The 19,630-nt window shown below is 43.4% G+C and overlaps 1 protein-coding gene across 4 annotated transcripts in view; it reads left to right on the forward strand.

The window, feature by feature from the left end:
• Positions 1–19,630, forward strand: part of DOCK11 (dedicator of cytokinesis 11) — a 201,503-nt gene that overhangs the window by 165,265 nt on the left and 16,608 nt on the right. For all 4 annotated transcript variants that reach the window (XM_030306149.1, XM_030306151.1, XM_030306150.1 and 1 more), the window contains 4 exons: positions 5,466–5,572; positions 12,814–12,936; positions 17,803–17,916; positions 18,455–18,601. In XM_030306149.1, coding sequence (XP_030162009.1) covers positions 5,466–5,572; positions 12,814–12,936; positions 17,803–17,916; positions 18,455–18,601 — 491 coding nt within the window. The remainder of the gene's footprint in view (positions 1–5,465; positions 5,573–12,813; positions 12,937–17,802; positions 17,917–18,454; positions 18,602–19,630) is intronic.

Here is a 19,630-nt window from a genome sequence, read left to right on the forward strand (position 1 = left end):
TATTCACTCCATAGCTGGAAGCCTGTATCTCCCACTCCCCTTACCCATTTTGCCCATCCCCCTCCCGCTTAAATATTTACTTCTTAATACCCCAAGGTGTTTAAGAGGTTATCCTTCCTATAAAGCAAAGAGTCCCTCTCTGAGTAGGAAAAGAATGTTTTGCATTTAACAAAACATGTTAACATTTAGGAGTTCATGTATTTATTTATAGGCCCCGTTTATTTTTAAACCTGGAAAATCCTACTTGCTTAAACTAGCCAACCTTATTCTAAGGGTGGCTCAGTTGGTTAACCTCTGACTCTCGATTTCGTCTCAGGTCATGATCTCATGGCTCGTGAGTTCGAGCCCTGTGCCGGCAGCGCAGGGCCTGCTTGGGATTCTCTCTCTCTCTCTCTCTCTCTCTCTCTCTCTCCCTCTCCCTCTCCCTGTGTCTCGGTGTCCCCCTCTCCCCCTGCCTTCTTTCAAAATAAATAAACTTAAAAAAAAAAAACTTAAATGGTGGCAGTAGTAAAATCCTCAGGGTGCCCCCACCCTTGGCTTTAGTCACTCAGATGATCCAAAACACCTTCTTTTGGTGATGAGTTGATTAAACTATGATAGTTATACCAATAGACCCTATTAATGGAAAACACAAGTTAAAAATTTAATCTGTTAACCTGTCATCTAGCCCGAGAACTTCATGATCTAGATAAGAGCTGGCTATTTACAGAGTAAATAAAACAAACATTTGAGTTCAGCGCTGAAAAAAAAAAGATTTTATTAGTACTTAAGACAGACTTCACAAAAATAGTTGAGCAGTTCCACAACCCTTTGTTTTCTACTGTTAAGCGTCCTTTGATAATGAAGACAAAAGGGAAGGAGAGTTAGAAAGTATTTTAAATCTTGGCCATAGCAATTGCAAAAATTTTGTTTTCTCAAACTCCTAAGCCATTTCTCTTGAAGTCATTATAAAGCGCTTCTTTTAATCAAGATGAAATGAAATACTACTTACCAGCTGACATATTGGAAACAGATGTTCTGATGAGAGTTTTTTTTTTTTTTAAAGAGTTTGTTCCATTGGGTGGTTGCCTAAGCGAGCAAAGGCTTGGGCCCCTGTCCCCTAGGGCTGACTACAAAACACCGGTGATGGCTTATTTCTAGATCCTTCTTTTTTCATGTTTCAAGCACTGGACTGAACGGGAAAGGGGGAGGAGGTGTGCAGTTTTCCCTGCCCTTCTTTCAGTCAGCCAAAGCCCTTGCTCTTCCTCCCGGAGAGACCTTAAGGATACCCTTCTCTTCCTTTGACCTAAGTTCCCTCTAAGTGGTGATACTTACTGGGTGTTGGGTACTCTCACCCCCACGGATCTAAAAAGAAAAAAGGTCTCAATGTCCCTATTTCGGTTCTATCTGAGAACACCTCCCTCCCCCCCCCCCGCCCGCCCCAAGTATTCTAGATCTCATTCTTTGGAGGCGAGACTTGATGTACCTCTTCCTGAGAGAGGGCACAACTGTTCTGACCCGGGGAAGACAAGAGTCAGGTGTCTGCGTCCTTCCACCACCACTGGGCATCGAAGGCTCAGCAAAGCTTCGGTCCTAGAGGCCCCCCTCCCCCCGCCAACAACCCAGAAAAAGGAATTTCCTTTCCCATAGAGTCTGTTCCTTTCATTCCTTATAGGGTAATGTTGCTCCCTTTCCCAAGTCTTTTTACCCAGGGTCTGATAGCTTAAGTTCCACAGGCTTTTTATTTCCTGACTCCTTGCCAATCACAGCCCTCCCCGCCTTTTGCCTCCCCTCCCCCTTCAGGACTTTTAACCTCTTATCCTTCTTCTGACTAGCAGTCTTATTTTACCAAGGGTTGAACTGCCTCCCCACCCTCCCAACGCCTCCCGGCTTTTATTTTTTCCTGGGACACTTGTGCTCAAGGTAATGGTCTGTCCTTGGACAGTGTGCATCTTGCTTTCCCTAGGACAGCAGTCAGGACTACAGAAGCTATAGCTTTGAAGGGCAAGGTCAGGAATCCAGGTCATATACCAGAAAGATTGACAGCAGACCCTTGAAGACCACCTTATATAATGCTACAGAGCGCCATGGGAGATCCCCAAAATGCGTGCCTCCCTCTATTGGGATATATACACTGGCCACTTCCAGATTCAGCAGCTTGTTTCATCTAAAAATCTTTCGAAGGGCACCTCGGTGGTCAACCTCGGCTCAGGTCACGATCTCGCGGTTCACAAGTTTGAGCCCCACGTTGGGCTCTGTGCTGACAGCTCAGAGCCTGAAGCCTGCTTCAGATTCTGTGTCGCCCTCTCTCTCTGCCCTCCCCGCTCGTACTCTGTCTCTTCTCTCTCAAAAATAAACATTAAGGGGCGCCTGGGTGGCTCAGTCGGTTGAGCGTCCGACTTCAGCTCGGGTCACGATCTCGCGGTTCGTGAGTTCGAGCCCCGCGTCAGGCTCTGGGCTGATGGCTCGGAGCCTGGAGCCTGCTTCCGATTCTGTGTCTCCCTCTCTCTCTGCCCCTCCCCCATTCATGCTCTGTCTCTCTCTGTCTCAAAAATAAATAAACATTAAAAAAAAAATTAAAAAAAATAAACATTAAAAAAAAACTTTAAAAGTCTTTCTAGGGCTAAGGGCAATCAGAAATTTCCCCAAGCATTTTAAAGACCCTCACAACGAAAAGGGTCCTTATGTCACTGGATAGTTTGGTGGGTGCTAATAACTTATGCAAACAAGGGGGATATATTCTCCTCTAGGTGGAGATACGTCATTAGGCATAGGACTCCAGATAACACGCTTACCACGTATAGTGGACTCTGAAGCTAACAATCCATGAAGCAGACAGCAAACTCCAAAGTGGGCATTGACCTGTCAGTTTATGAGAAGAAACATAATTTGCCCTCCTTATACTTAAAATATATACTTGAGGGGCGCCTGAGTGGCTCAGGCAGTTAAGCGTCCAACTTCGGCTCAGGTCATGATCTCGTGGTTCATGAGTTCGAGCCCTGCATCAGGTGCTGTGCTGACAGCCCGGAGCCTGCTCCGGATTCTGTGTCTCCTTCTGTCTGTCTCTCACAAATAACAAACGTTAAAAATAAAATAAAATATATATTTGAAATCTACTTAAAATTTACTTAAAATATCTCTCCCAAGATGCTTGAGCCTCATCTGATCTCAGGCACAGGAGTGTGCCCCTTTTTGTCCTCCCCTAAATCACAGCATTCTAGAAAAATCCTAGATTTGGGAATCACTTAAAAGTCTCAGAGCAGACAGGCATTTTGTTCCCTAGTCGTGGACCGAGCTGCCAGAGGCCTTCAGGGATTGACAGTTTTCTTTGTTGAGGACCGTTGGGGGCCCCCTTCCCTACCACCTAGCTCTTGACTTCGCAGAGTTGATCAAGTGGGACATTGTCTCCTAAATTTCAGAAAGTTCTCCTAACGCGCTATTCAAGGAGTGGCCGATCTGAGAACTTTGTTACTGGGTCACGACAAGCTAAGGAGTATTATCCTGAGTGGAAATCAGCTATGTCGCTGAGTGTATTTAATTTAGCAGACTTTTTTTTTTTTTTTTTCCCGTAGACTCAGTTGAAGAAGGAAATGATGAATTGATTTACGTTCGGGTGCAAGTTCCTTGTCTTGTTGTGGTCCAGCACTTTGAACAGAACTTGCCTCGAAGTCTATAACAGACCATTTTAGGCATGCTTATCTTCAGAAATGAAGCGTGTTCTGCTCTGTCTTCAGTGTCTTTTATTACCTGATTTCTTTCAACAAAAATGGCCCTGAAGGCCATTGGGTCAAAGTAAATCTCATTTTCATTTCTTTTTTTTTAATTTTTTAAGTGTATTTATTTATTTCGAGAGAGGGGGAGTGCGAGCGGGGTAGGGACAGAGAGAGAACAGGGAGAGAATCTGCCTCATGCAGGGCTTGAACTCAAAAACCGGGAGATCATGACCTGAGCCAAGATCAACGGTCGGACGCTTAACTGACTGAGCCACCCAGGCGTCCCTTATTTTCATTTCTGCCTCGCCTTTCTTCACAGAAATCCACTGACTGCTCCCTCTGTGTCTCTCCATTCTTGAAAAAGCACTTCAGAATAACCCCATCTTCCTTCTCCAGAAGTCTGTCTCTCTCTCATAGAAGCGTGGTGCTTATTTGATAACTCACGCTCTATCAAGCATCTTACAAGATGATGTATGTGTGTAGCCTTCATTTAGACCAGGGGAGCTGGCAAAACCCCAGCCCTGATACCTGACCTTTCTTTCTGCCAGAATTCTGAGAAATCTCTTAAATACGGGGAAGCCTGACTCTCTTAAACCTTCCTCCTTCTTTTCCCAAGAGTGTTTGGACACATGCACAGAATGTGTAGGGCAACCACAAAGCCTGCCTTCCATACCTGAACTCTTGCTTGACGGCAAACATTTGGTCCACGATCCCACAGCAGCTGTTCCCAGCTTCAGCTCACTTGCTACTTCCCAGGGGTCCAGCTGTAGACTCACTGTACCAGCTGGCCACAGTTGGCCAACCTTGGAAAAGCTCATTTATTTATTGGTAACTTCGGTTGTTAAGAATTCATCCAACACTCCTTAGGTGCTGGGTTCTGTCCCACACACTTTGCACTTCCTTAAATTCTCACAAAGTAGATATTCTCTCCATCTTGTAGCCGATGAAGCTTTTTACAGTTCTAGAGAGAGAATCCTGTCTAAAACCACGCCGTTAGTGATAGAACCGAGGCAATCTAACTCTGAAAGCGTGCTAATTCTCCCAGGGCCTGTCCCCTTTCTCCAAGGATGCTTCAGTCCTGCCACATGTTTTCTCCGCCTCTCTTACAAGTCCTAGGCTAGGCTTCCTCCAGCCACCCAACCCACTTCCTTTTTCCAGTTCTTCAGGAAAATTAGGAACTAGAAACGGTTACCAAAGCACATTCCCTGGCTGCCTGAAAAGTACATGCCCTTTTTGGTTAGGTGACAGACCAGAAACACACAGGATCTAAGCGGTCAGTTACACTAGGAAACATTTACTATACTAGCCCCTGAGGATGATGCATGGTCAGAGAATGAACCTGACTTGTTAGTAACTTGAGCTCGCTTTTCGGGAAAAAGACTGGTAGAATGTGTCATAGACGGGAGTAATTTGCAGAATTCTTTACAAGCTGAAAATTGCCACTATTGGCTTTGACCGGCACAAAAATATCTGTGTTTTTCAGGGTGAGCGGTCCACGTAAGGCTGTTCTTCACAAAGCACTTTTTAAAAAATAAATTTACTGGGGCGCCTGGGTGGCTCAGTCGGTTGAGCATCTGACTTAGGCTCAGGTCATGATCTCACGGCTCGTGGGTTCCAGCCCCGCACTGGGCTCTTTGCTGACAGCACGGAGCCTGGAGCCTGCTTCAAACTGTGTCTCCCTCTCTCTCTGTCCCTCCCCCACTCATGCTCTGTCTCTCAAATGAATGAATGAATGAATGAATGAATTTACTTCACTTCTTTCTATGCATACAGAATTATTCCCGAGTGGATGTTCAGCCTTCAAGAAAATAACTCCCAATATAGATGAAGAAGGAGCAATGAAAGAAGATGCTGGAATGATGGATGTCCATTACAGTGAGGTAAGATTCCGGGGCCTGCAATGCCAGTTATATAAATTTAACTTCTTAAAATTTATATTAAAAAATTATTACAGCTAACTTAATTTGGAAGGTAACCAAGGGCTGATGATGAACTGTAAGCATTAAAACTGCCCAGGGCAGAGATGTCCCTATTTGGAATGTGGAGCCTGGCCTCTGGAGCGGTTCCTGTTGTCTGGTTTTAGAGAGGCAGTATTTATCATCTTCAAATTACCATCCCAGTAACCAGATCAGGGTCCACATACTTTGGAAAAATCTCCATAAAAAATAGAGTTAACGATGCAACAGCTGAGCAGTATCCGCAGAAAAGTATTTTCTAAACTGGAAAATTTCTGCCGTCAACTTCTTATGGGTAGCAAAACGGCTTTAGTTGTCAATCAATGAATACGTATTGACTTAGGAACAAGGCTCTGGGCTTGGTGATATAGGAGCTGTAAAATAATTACATACGGCTAATCCCTGACCTCCAATATCAGCCTGAACAGCTAATATACCTACATGGAAATGGGTAAAAAAAAAAAAAAAAAAAAGACTATGCCATTTGAATAATGGCCTCAGTGTGCTCCATGTAAAGTCAAAGGTGAGAGAGATGCCTTTGAGCTGAAGTAAAACAGAGGAGGTATGATCAGAGAGGGGTGGAGAAAGAGGACACTCTGGAGGCAGTCTAACAGAGGAGGATAGTAGCAGGGACCAAAGTTCAGAGGTGGGAGGGGCACCTGGGTGGCTCAGTCTGTTAAGTGTCTTGACTTCGGCTCAGGTCATGATCTCGCGGTCTGTGAGTTCGAGCCCGGGCTCCAGCTCTGTATTGACAGTTCAGAGCCTGGAGCCTGCTTCAGATTCCGTGTCTCCTTCTCTCACTGCTCCTCCCCTACTCAGCCTCTCTCTCTCTCTCTCTCTCTCTGTCTCTCAAAAATAAATAAACATTAAAAAAAAGGAAAGAAAGAAATAGCCTTGATCCTGACTCTTTTTAATACTCTCAAGGAGATGGGTAACATTTCTTATCAGTCAAGAACTCCGATCTGTTTTGTATGTAAACACATTTGTTGGAACTCTTTTGTGTTCTACAGTAAAAATTTATACATTTTATTTGATGTATGCAGACAGAATCCTGTTCCAAAAGAGCCTTTGTATATTTCAGCTTAGGTAAGAGGGCTTCCTCCTCATGCCCTCACCAGTGGAAAAATAACCAACACTGATTTGTGAGTTTTATTGAAAAGTACAAACGTTTGTCTATTTAGTGCCTGTATTTAAACGCATGAATGAAACCAATAATAGTGAAACTTAATTTGTTTCTCAAATGACTTTTCTGACCTTTGATTTTCAATAGTTTGTAAAGATATAATTAGCATACAGTCAAATGCACATTCCTAAATGAACATTTTGATGAACTTTGACAGTTGTATGCACCCATGTAACTTCCCATCAGAAACAAGAAAGAGAACACGTCCATTCTCCTGGAAAGTTCCCTTGTGCCCATTTCCAGTCAGTCCCTCCTCCCCCACCGTCTAATTTCTCACACCATAGATGAGTTTTGCCTGTATTTTGGTGTCATAAAAGTGGACTCATTCATTGCATTCGATACATACCGTTTTGTATCTGGCTTCTTTTGCTCACCCTAATGTTTTTGAGATACATCCACGTTGTTGAGTATATCAAAAGTTTGTTCCTTTTCATTACTAAATAATACTCCATTGTATTGATATCTGATTTGTTTTTGTAATCCATTCTCCTGTTGATGAACTTTGGATTGTTTCCAGTTCAGGGCTGTTAGGAATAAGGTTGCTTTAAACATCCTTATCTATGCCCTTTTGTGGACATATGCTTTCATTTTTCTTGGGTAAATACCTAGGAGTGAAATTGCTGGATCCCCGGGAAGTTGTATATTTAATTTTCTATGAAATTGCCAAAGAGTTTTTCAAAGTGAATGGCCCGTTTTATACTCCCGCCAGTAACAGGTGAAAGTTTCAGTTGGTCGACATCCTCCCCAACATCTGATATTGCTGATTTTTTTTTTTAATTTTTATTTTTGCCATTCTATTAGGCATGAATTGGTATCTCATTGTGTTTTTTTATTTATATTTTCCTGATAACTAATGATGTTGAGCACTCTTTCATGTGCTTCTTTGCCTTTCATATATCTTCGTTTGTGAAATGTGTGTTCAGGTCTTTTGCTCATTTTTAGAAATGGCATTGTTCGTTTTTTAATTGTTGACTTGTAGACATTTTTTGTATGTTCCGGATATAAGTTCTGTGTCAGATATATGTGCTGCAAATTTATCTTTGATTTGCTTATTCATTGCTTAATTGAGTCTTTTAATTTAATTGAGCCAAAAAGTTTGGTTTTGATGAAGCCCAGTTTCCCATTTTAATGGTTTGTTCTTTTTGTGTCTGGCCTGAGAATTTTTTGCTTACCTCCAGATTGTAAAGATATTGTCTTACACTTTCTTTTTTATTTTTTTTTTTGAGATTTTATTTTTAAGCAATCTCTACACCCAACATGGGGCTTGAACTCACAACCCCAAGAGCAAGAGTCGCACGCCCCTCTGACAGAGCCAGCCAGGCGCCCCTTACGTTTTCTTCTATAAACCCTGTATATGAGTTTTATATTTAGGTCTGTAGGGGCACCTGGGTGGCTCAGTCGGTTGAGCATTCAACTTCGGCTCAGGTCATGACCTCAGGGTTTGTGAGTTCGAGCCCCGCGTCGGGCTCTGTGCTGACAGCTCAGAATCCGGAGCCCTCTTTGGATTCTGTGTCTCCCTTTCTCTCTGGCCTTCCCCTGCTCATACTCTGTCTGTCTGTCTCTCATAAATAAACGTTAAAAAAAAATTTTTTTTAATTTATTTAAGTCTGTAATCTAAAATACATTTTTGAGCATGGAATTAGATAGAGGTCAAGGTTCAAGGTAGACATTTAGATGGTTCATACCCTATGGGGGAAAATAAAACTTTCCTTTTGCCTGGTCGAATTCCTTTGGCACCTTGGTTAAATTTCAGTTCTGTGTATGTGTGCAGCCTATTTTGTCCATCTTGATATGAATATTACACCATCTCGATTGCTTTCACTTTGTAAGTCTTGAAATCAGGTAATGTTAGCCCTCTAACTGTTTTTTTCAAACTCATCTTGGCTATTCTACACCCTTTGAATTTCCATGTAAATTTTAGACTCCTCTTTTCTACTTCCTCAAAATAGCCTGCTGGAAGTTTTTGGGGGATTTCGTTAAATTTATATACGAGTACATGGAAAATGGCAAGCTTAGCAATATTGAGTCTTTCAATGAATGTTTATTTAGGTTATCTTTAATTTCTCCCAACAGTATTTTGTGATTTTTTTTTTTAGGGCAGAAGTCTTCTGCTGAATTTATTGTTAGATAATTGATGTTTTGTTGCCACTGTAAACAGTATTGCTTGATTTATTTTTCAATTTGTTGTTGCTAATATATACCACTACAGTTGATTTGTGTATGTTGATCTTGTAATGTGAAACCTTGCTAAGGATGCTTATTGGTTTTAGTAGTTTGTTTATTCCTTAGGCTTTTCTATATATACAATCATAGCATTTGCACAGACAGTTTTATATTTGCCAATCTGTAGGACTTTTCTCTCTTTTTCTTGCCTCGTGCTGCCTAGGACCTTCAGCATAATGTTGAATTCAAGCGGTGAGAGCAGGCTTTTTTTTTTTTTTTGAAGTTTATTTATTTATTTTGAGACAGAGAGAGTGTGTGAGCAGGGGGAAGGGACAGAGAGAGAGGGAGACAGAGAATCCCAAGCAGGCTCCGTACTGTCAGCCCAGAGCCCAATGCGGGGCTTGAACTCCCAAACCGTGAGATCGTGACCTGAGCCGAAACCAAGAGTCGGACGCTTAACCGACTGAGCCCCCTAGGCGCCCCGAGAGAAGACATTCTTGACTCGTTCTCAAACTTACGAGAACAGCATTCAGCCTATAGATTTCTCATAGATGCCCTTTATCAGATTGAGGAAGGTCTTGTCTAGTCCTTGTTTCTGGAGAGTTCTTTCTTAATATCACGAAGGGATGTTGAGTTTTTTCAAATGCTTCCTCTGCATCTATTACTGGAGGTACCGTGTTTCTCTTTTATTCTGCTTTGTTCTGTATATTACACTGAATTTTTTTCCTAATTGTAAACCAGCTCTACATGCCTGGGACCCAGTAGTTTGTCACAGATTTTTAATTACCCCCAAAGTTCTTCCTTCCCACTGTTACTGGAAATTTTAATTTGGCTATTAAATGTTAATATACATTTATTGAAGCAGCAACAGTTAATGACCATCTGTGCACCGCCACTGTACTGGTGACTAAAGAAACCAATAAAAATAAGATCTCATCACTACCCTTGAAGAGACCCGGCCTATTTGGAAAGTCAGGTACATAGATGAGGGGCAAGTATGATGATAGATACCCACCCGATGAATGACCAGAGTAGGATAAAAGGCATCTAGTGTCTTGCTCCTCTGTATTCGTGAGGAGGAGGATCCCAGAAGAGGTGATCTTAAAGAGCGGTCTTAAGGGAGTTAACCAAGTAAGGGGAGGAAAGGGCAGAGGGCACAACAGGAGCAAAGGCACAAAGTTAAGACAACACCGTGGTGCTTCAGGAGAACTACTAGGAGTTCATTGTTGTTGGAGCATAAAGTACAAGGCTGGGCCTGGTGAATGATAAGATTATAGAAATATCAGCCAGACTATTGCAAGCCTTGGGTGCCAAGTGAAAGAGCTTGTCCTTTGCTCTTTGAAGGAAGGGATAACAGCCATCATGAGGTTCTTTTTTTTTTTTTTAATTTTTTTTTTTCAACGTTTATTTATTTTTGGGACAGAGAGAGACAGAGCATGAACGGGGGAGGGGCAGAGAGAGAGGGAGACACAGAATCGGAAACAGGCTCCAGGCTCCGAGCCATCAGCCCAGAGCCCGACGCGGGGCTCGAACTCACGGACCGTGAGATCGTGACCTGGCTGAAGTCGGACGCTTAACCGACTGCGCCACCCAGGCGCCCCAATCATGAGGTTCTAAGAAGGGGAGAGGGATGTGGTCTGGTATGCATTTTCACCAGAAGCCTGTGGCGCATACTGAAAAGTGCCAAGGCCGGAGGCAGGAAGATCGATTAGAAAAAAATAACGAGGTCTTAAGCTTTAGCCGGGAGAGTAGAAATAGAGAGGAAGGGTCAGATTTGAGAACTGTTGAGGAAGCAACACTGGCAGAAGTCAGCGGTGAGCTGATTGGAGGGTGAGTGAAGAGAGAGCGTGTCCATTTTCCGGAACTGAGGTAACAAAGTATGCGCTCGTTCATTATCTCACAGTTCCAGCACCCAGAAGTCTGAAGTCAAGGTGTCAGCACTCCCATGTTCCCTCTGAGACTCTGGGTAGAATCTTTCCTCGCCTCTTCCTAACTTCGGTGGTAGCCGCTGGTCTCTAGGTCCCTTGACGTCATACCTGCATTCCTCCAGCTCCGCCCCTGGCGTCAGGTGGCGTTCTCCCCGCGCGTCTCTGTCTGCTTGTGTGGACATCACTCCTATTGGGTTAAGGGCCTAGCCTCCTCCAGTCTGACCTCACCTTAGCTAACTCTACCTGCAGGGGCCCCGTTTCCACAAATAAAGTCACATTCTGAGGTACTGGGGGTCAGGATTTCAACATCTCTTTTTGAGGGACACAAGTCGCCCCATGACAGGGCCCAGTCAAAAGTACTCTTAGGTTTTCTAGCTAAGGGTTCGTAGGGTGTCGCCCCCGGCTAGGTAGAAAGTACAAGCGAAAGAACTAGGTTAGGAAGAAGTTGAGTTCAGAATTGCCTAAAGGGCATACAGGAAAAACTGTTTTAGCATTCAGCGCTGTAAACCTCAAGAACATCTCTTTAAGATGGAAACAAGCTGGGGCGCCTGGGTGGCTCAGTCAGCTGAGCGACTGACTGACTTTGGCTCGGGTCACGATCTCAAGGTTCGTGAGTTCCAGCCCCACATCAGGCTTTGCACTGACCACGCGAGCCTGCTTCGGATCCTCTGTCTCCCTCTCTCTCTGTCCCTCCCCCATTCACTCTCTGTCTCTCTCAAAAATAAACAAACATTAAAAAGATAGATAGAAACAGGCTGTTGAGACTCACAGATAGTGTCAGCAATGGGCCTCATCTTTTTATTGTCGAGATGAGGGTTCATAAAGTAACTTATAGCAGCTGTTATCATTCTGGCAAGGTCAGAGATCTCTCTCTTGAGCTATTATCCTGTCCTTCTCAAACTTTAGGGCCAGCAGTCAGGAAGGAAGCATTGTTTACCAAGACTGCATCATTTTAATAAACATGTGTATCACTAACACAGCAGCTTGAAAGTTGTCCAGTCTTCTGAACACTCTATTACATTATGTGTAAATATAACTTCAGTATAAAAAGGAAGCTGTGAACGTTTATAGGCTTAGGGGAATTTACCTTATCAGACATACAGTTTGGAGCAAATAACATATCCCCTTTTAAAGATACTCCTTCTTGGGGGCGCCTGGGTAGCTCAGTCAGTTAAGCATCCAACCTCGGCTCAGGTCACGATCTTGCGGTTCGTGAGTTCGAGCCCTGAGTCAGACTCTGTGCTGATAGCTCAGAACCTGGAGCCTGTTTCAGATTCTATGTCCCCCTGTCTCTCTGCCCCTCCCCTGTTGACGCTCTGTCTCCGTCTCAAAAATAAATAAAACATTTTTTAAAAATTAAAAAAAAAAAAAGAAAACAGATACTCCTTCCTAATGGGTTACGTTTCTAAGTACAGTTAACATCCTCACTATGTGAGTAAACAATATCCATAGGTACGCTTCACTATTATCAATATTGATTTCATATTTTTAAGAGTGGTTTCAGTTTCAGACATTACAAGTGTTTGATTTAGAAAATAGAGTCACACAAGCATACTACCTTCTGTACACGTTGTTTGTTCTCTACGAACTTGAAACAGTTCAAAAGTTCTCGGGGCGCCTGGGTGGCGCAGTCGGTTAAGCGTCCGACTTCAGCTCAGGTCACGATCTCGCGGTCCGTGAGTTCGAGCCCCGCGTCAGGCTCTGGGCTGATGGCTCAGAGCCTGGAGCCTGTTTCCAATTCTGTGTCTCCCTCTCTCTCTGCCCCTCCCCCGTTCATGCTCTGTCTCTCTCTGTCCCAAAAATAAATAAAAAACGTTGAAAAAAAAAAAAAGTTCTTTGCCAAAACTCTAAAACCACCTCTAATTCCTGATTGCATTTTGCCCTTAACGCAGGAAGTTTTGCTGGAGTTGCTAGAACAATGTGTGGATGGCTTATGGAAAGCAGAACGTTATGAAGTCATTTCTGAGATCTCCAAGTTGATCATTCCAATTTATGAGAAACGTCGTGAGTTTGAGGTAGGTAATTGAAACATTCGCATCATTGGGGGCGCCTGGGTGGCTTAGTCAGCTGAGCCTCTGACTTCGACTCAGGTCTTGATCTCGAGGTTTGTGAGTTCGAGCCCCACATTAGGCTTTGTGCTGACAGCTTGGAGACCGCTTTGGATCCTGTCTCCCTCTCTCTCTCTCTCTCTCTCAGAAATAAATAAACATTAAAAAAAAAGTCTAAACATTTGCATCATTGGCCTAAACTATATTTTATTTTGGTCTCGGAAAACACGGTAACATCGTTATGTTCCTATCCCTCTACTATGTGTCCTCTGAGGAATAAAAGGTTAATTATATCATGGCATTTGTATTTTATTGTAGAACATAGATACTTAACTATGTTGTGTTGACACATTTGTCCAGTGTGAAAGTTCCTATCCTTAAAAGTCCTGTGACATCCTAAAATCGGAATCCTACCTTATATTCCTATAAATTTTCCAGGGGCGCCTGGGTGGCTCAGTCGGTTAAGCGGCCGACTTCGGCTCAGGTCACGATCTCGCGGTCCGTGAGTTCGAGCCCCGCGTCGGGCTCTGTGCTGACCGCTCGGAGCCTGGAGCCTGTTTCAGATTCTGTGTCTCCCTCTCTCTGACCCTCCCCCATTCATGCTCTGTCTCTCTCTGTCTCAAAAATAAATAAACGTTTAAAAAAAAATTTTTTTCCAAAGGAAATTGAGGGTAAAACATCCAGAATATAAATTAAATTTTAGATTATACAAGTGGTTCTTAAAACATTTTAATCTAGCACCTCCCCCTCCACTTCCCCTCAGGGCATAAAAAATTCAGTGTTGTCTTCACCAAACCTTCGCCTAATAAAGGTATGGAATCTCCTGGGCACCTGGGTGGCTCAGTCAGTTAAGCATCCGACTCTCGATTTCAGCTTAGGTCATGATCTCATAAGTTTGAGCCCCACGTCGGAGCCTGATTGGGATTCTCTGGCCCTCTCTCTGTGCCCCTGACCCTGCTCTCTCTCTCTCTCTCTCTCTCTCTCTCTCTGAAAATAAACTTAAAAAAAAAAGAAAAAAAGCTATCAAATTTCCATGTTGTCCCGGGAAGAGTCATAGACTTCTACGATTCTTTGCAGTTCGATGGGGAGACCAAAGGGGCTGGTAGCCCTACTGTGACGAGTTTTTTTCCAATTTAGTCTGTCAGATAAAGCTGTTGGTAAAGGGTAATTAATAAAGAATGTAGTATAATGAATACCTGTTGCCACCGGCCCAGGTTTTATATTCAAGTCTTGGAGTCCGAATCGTAATTTCTACGCCTATCGTATTAGGAAGGGGTGTTTTAGGATCCAAGCCTTCTTTAAAAAATGTTTATTTATTTTGAGAGAGAGAGAGAGAGCACGTGAGTAGGGGAGGAGCAGAGTGACATAGCACGAGAGAGAGTCCCAAGCAGGCTCCACGCCCGGCCCAGAATCCATCGCAGGGCTCAGTACCATGAACCGTGAGATCGTGACCTGGGCTGAAATCAAGAGTCTGACGCTCAACCAACTAAGCCACCCAGGCGCCCCTCAACCCCTTTTTTTAAAAAGCAAAGCAATTTGGGGGCACCCGGGTGGCTCGGTCGGTTAAGCGTCCGACTTCGGCTCAGGTCATGATCTCACAGTCCGTGAGTTCGAGCCCCACGTCGGGCTTTGTGCTGACCGCTCAGAGCCTGAAGCCTGTTTCAGATTCTGTGTCTCCCTCTCTCTCTGCTCCTCCCCTGTTCATGCTCTCTCTCTGTCTCAAAAATAAATAAACGTTAAAACAAAAAAAAATTAAAAAAAAAAACAACAAAGCAATTTATCCTTAAGTATAGCATGTATGCTTTCATCGTTTTCCCAGAAGGAAAACACATACATTTAATATCATCTGCATTGTTCTAATCTCTCTTCAGACCGGCCCTGATCAAACTCACTTTTTCTCCCCAGGTTCTAGGCCTTTTCTCTCTCTGCCGTAGTTTTGGGGTATGTGAGGCATGCCTGAATAATCATAGCGGAGTTCAAGTGATTCTATTAATAACTAAACCTAGGTCATAGAGGTGGCAAAGAATAGCCCACAAGATGATTGCCCCTTTTAGCAAAACATGACATCCTAAGAACTTTTGTAAAATTTCCAGAATACCCGCTTTCTTACCAGCTTGAAGATAAGGCTATTACATCCCCAGGGAAGGGGCGCCTGAGTGGCTCAGTGGGTTAAGCGTCTGACTTCAGCTCCGGTCATGATCTCACGTTTGTGGGTTTGAGCCCCGCGTCAGGCTCTGACAGCTCAAGCTCAGAGCCTGGGGCCCACTTCAGATTCTGTGTCTCATTCTCCCTCTGTCCCTCCCCAACTTGTGCTCTGTCTCTCTCTGTCTCTCAAAAATAAATAAATGTAAAAAAAAAATCTTAAAAAGAAAAAGAACCTCAGGGAGTATTTTGCTACTCAATCAACTAATAGGGAAGAAAGAAAAATATATCTACACATGAAAGGAAACGCTGTTTTCTATAGGGATACTCCTCCTATTCCCTTGTCGGCTTGTAAAGGTCTGTGCGGATCCCCTAGCGTTCCACATGAGATGTAGTCCTTGTTTCTCGGACACTGATATATCATTTTTCACTGCCTCTTTATGGGACGGGCTGAAAAAGTGTCAGAGACAGCAGCCATAAAGATAAGGAAGATTTCCCTCAAATTGAGCACAGCCTCTCTGTGCTCCCCGTTTTTATCAAGGTGAAATTCACGTAATACACAATTAACCATTTTTAAAGTGTACGATTCAGTATCATTCAGTGCATTCGTCATATTCTGAACCCGCCACCTCTCTCTACTTTCAAAACATTTTCATCACCCCAGAAAAACACGTCCTACCCACTAAGTGGTTCCTCTCCCTCCCACCCGCCCTCCTCTGGCAACACTAATCTGCTTTCCATCCCTATGGGTTTCCCTATTCTGGATGTGTCATTAAAAAAGGATTCATAGAGATGTGACCTTTTGTGTCTGGCTTCTTTCACTTAGCATAATATTTAGAGGTTCGTCCACGTTGTAGCGGCTGTCACAACTTCATTCCTTTTTATGGCTGAATGATTTTCCATTGCGTGGCTACGCCACGATTTGTTTATCCACGTATCCATTGACAGACAGTTGGGTCGTTTTCACCTTTTGGCTATTACGGAGAGTTGCTGCTGTTGTGAACATTCGTGTCGACGTTTCTGCACGGCAACTGTGTTCATTTATCTTGGGTATATACCTAGGAGTAGAATTGCTGGGTCATGGGATGATTCTATGTTTAACGTTTTAAGAAACCACTGAACCGTTTTCCCTTTTCCCTTCCCACCCACAATGTATACGTTCCACGGTCCAACCAACACCTGTTGTTTTGGGTTTTTCGTGAAAGCCATCTTAGTGGATGTGAAGTGTGTTCACATTATGGTATTTGATTTGTATTTCCTTATGACCGAGGATCTTGAACATCTTTTTATGTGCTTCTTAGCCATTTGTGTATCTTCTTTGGAGACATGCTTGTTCAAAAGCTTTGCCCCTTTTTAAATTGGGTTGTCTTTTTGTTGTTGAACTGTGAGAGCTCTTTATTATTTTCTGATACTAAACCTTTATCAGATCTGTGATTGGCACATATTTTCTCCCATTCTGTAGGTTGGCTTTTCACATTCTTAATAATGTTCTTGGCACAATGTGCTCCCTTTTTCTGGGTGTACAGATGGGGTGGCTCAGTCGGTTGAGTGTCCAACTTCGGCTCAGGTCATGATCTCACACTCCGTGAGTTCGAGCCCCACGTCGGGCTCTTGTGCTGACAGCTCATTGCCTGGAGCCTGTTTTGGATTCTGTGTCTCCCTCTCTCTCTGCCCCTCCCCCACTCATGCTCTGTCTCTCTCTGTCTCAGAAATAAATAAACATAAAAAAAATTTTTTTTAAATAAAAATAAAAGTAATCCAAATTAGGGATGCCTGGGTGGCTCAGTCGGTTAAGCATCCGACTTCAGCTCAGGTCATGATCTCACACTCCGTGAGTTCGAGCCCCGCGTCAGGCTCTGTGCTGACAGCTCAGAGCCTGGAGCCCGCTTCGGATTCTATGTCTCCCCCTCTCTCTGCCCCTCCCCTGCTCATGCTCTGTCTCTCTCTGTCTCAAAAATAAAAACATTTTTAAAAAATTTAAAAAAAAAGAAAACTTCTGTAAACTTGTATAAAAGCAGTCCTCACTGAGGCATATACTGTTATTTTTGTATCTGCATATTTTGTTTGTTTTTTTCTCTTGGTGGTCTGCTGTATTTCTGGGGCTACTATCTATGCCTCAGAATGGAAGGATCCAGATCTCTCTAGCATCCTAAATCAAGCCTTTCCTCATCACTCCACCCTATTTCTTCATCCAACAATGGGAGAGGGAAATTACCCCCAGCATCTGCTGTTTCTCTGAGCTTGACTGCATCTGCATTTATTTTTATCTCCAGAAGTTTTTGCACGAATTTTTAATTCTCGCCTTTGCCTTAAAGGCTCAAGCAAAAAAGCATCTGGCTTCTCTTTCAGTTAAACTAATTCAGATATAACGCAAATAGTAGTCAATAATACAGTAGGTTTAAAGTATGCCTTCCCATTGAGGTATGAATGAAATAAACCCACACATACGCATCTAGTAGCAATGGTTATTGGCCATTTTAATTTCTACCCTTAGCCTTGACATTGTTGAGGAATTTCGTCTAATTGTGACAGAGGGGCAGGGGAGTGTGGCTGACCCCAAAACACATTTTGAAAAGGAAATAGCGTTGCTTCTCCCCCAACCCCCTCCCCCCCCCTGCCGCTGTGTATTTATCTTAGCCATTTAGTAATTAACCAAAAGATAAAGCTGGTTTGTATATTCTCCTTTTTCAGAAACTTACTCAAGTTTATAGAACTCTTCATGGAGCTTACACAAAAATTCTAGAGGTCATGCACACAAAAAAAAGACTTTTAGGGACTTTCTTCAGAGTTGCCTTTTATGGCCAAGTAAGTATACTTTCGTTCATAAAGTTGTTTTTCTTTTTAAACATTCACCTTTGAATTATTAGATTACTATAGCAGCAGGCATTGGTTCTTGCCTTCTGTCTAGATAGAGCGGCTAACACAGCAGCCGGAAGCCTCTGTAAGTGTGACGCTCACTTTGGTTTCCCTATCTAAATCCAGTAGGTCAGAGTCCAACGTAGAAGATTTGAATTTCTCCCTCAGTTTCATTTTCTGTTAAACCTCTTAAGGTATATATTTAATACCCAGTACTGAGAGCTTTCAAACGAAAAATAGGTAAGTATGACAGGGAATGAGAAAACACTAGCGTGGAAATCTTCAGGCCAAGTACATGGCCATATGACTGTGAATTGGAAAATTCATATTTATTTGACGTTAAAAGGGTCAGTACGTGCCATGTGGCTTTTGGTACCGCTTAAAATGTATTTCAAGCATATTATTGCTAGTTACCTCGTCCATTTTCTGTAAATGCCGTGCCGGCTCGTGCTATTTGTAAGTGATTGTGTGTTTCACTTTGCCATAGTCTTTTTTTGAAGAAGAGGATGGGAAGGAGTACATCTATAAAGAACCCAAGCTCACCGGCCTCTCGGAGATTTCCCTGAGACTCGTTAAACTTTATGGTGAAAAATTTGGTACAGAGAATGTTAAAATAATTCAGGATTCAGACAAGGTAACATAGACCCTGCATTTTGAAATCATTATTTGTTCCAAGCATGCTACACTGCTCCTGACTCTTTCCTTTTCTGGCTGGTGGGGGAGAAGTTTGGAAATAGAGCCTGTCCAGATATTGAAAGAAAGGACAGGAGGGGCGCCTGGGTGGCCCAGTAGGTTAAGCGTCCGACTTCAGCTCAGGTCATGATCTCATGGTTCATGAGTTCGAGCCCCACGTCAGGCTCTCTGCTGACAGCTCAGAGCCTGGAGCCGGCTTCGGATTCTCTCTCTCCTTCTCTCTCTGCCCCTCCCCTGCTCACATTCTCCCTCTCTCTCTCTCTCTCAAAAATAAATAAACATTTTTTTTAATTAAAAAAAAAGAGAGAGAGAAAGGACAGGGGCTTTGGAGTCTGAGAGAGAAGGATTCAAATCTCCATTCTCTTGCCATTTGCCCGCTGGTTGACCGTAGGGAAGGCACTTAATTTCTCTGTGCCTCATTTTTTCTCTTTAATAAAATGGAGATGATACTAGTGCTTTTAGTGCATTTTATTATAAAATATCCTTAGTTTGGTAGTTACATTTGCAATGAAGTAAATTTAGGAGAGATCCCTTGGGACTTGCTCTAAAGGGTATCCGTCCCAGCAGGCCTTGCCAGGCCAGGATGAGAAAGATTCTAGCAAGAAAGGCTCCCTGCTAGAGACGCATAGTTTCCTCTAGGCAGACTTTTGGAAAAGCACAGTGGGACTGCCTGACCGTTCTTAGTCGCCACTGGTGTGCCCAGAACGAGAGCTGGTTTCTAAGGTAGGAAGGGGCCTACACGGTTCAGGATCTGCAGAGCACGGCAGTATTTACCGAGCGACTCTGATGCAAGTGACTTAGCAGCTAGTAGGTAGCATTGCCAGAGTGGAAAGCTCACGGCCACGGTAAAGACACGTCCTGGCCTACCCCGAAAATGATGTCGGGCACCTGGGTGGCTCAGTCAGTTAAGCATCTGACTTTGATTCAGGCCACGATCTCACGGTTCGTGAGTTTCAGTCCCACTTCGGGT

Source organism: Lynx canadensis, chromosome X (genome assembly GCF_007474595.2).
Source record: "Lynx canadensis isolate LIC74 chromosome X, mLynCan4.pri.v2, whole genome shotgun sequence".
NCBI classification, from domain to species: Eukaryota; Metazoa; Chordata; class Mammalia; order Carnivora; family Felidae; genus Lynx; species Lynx canadensis.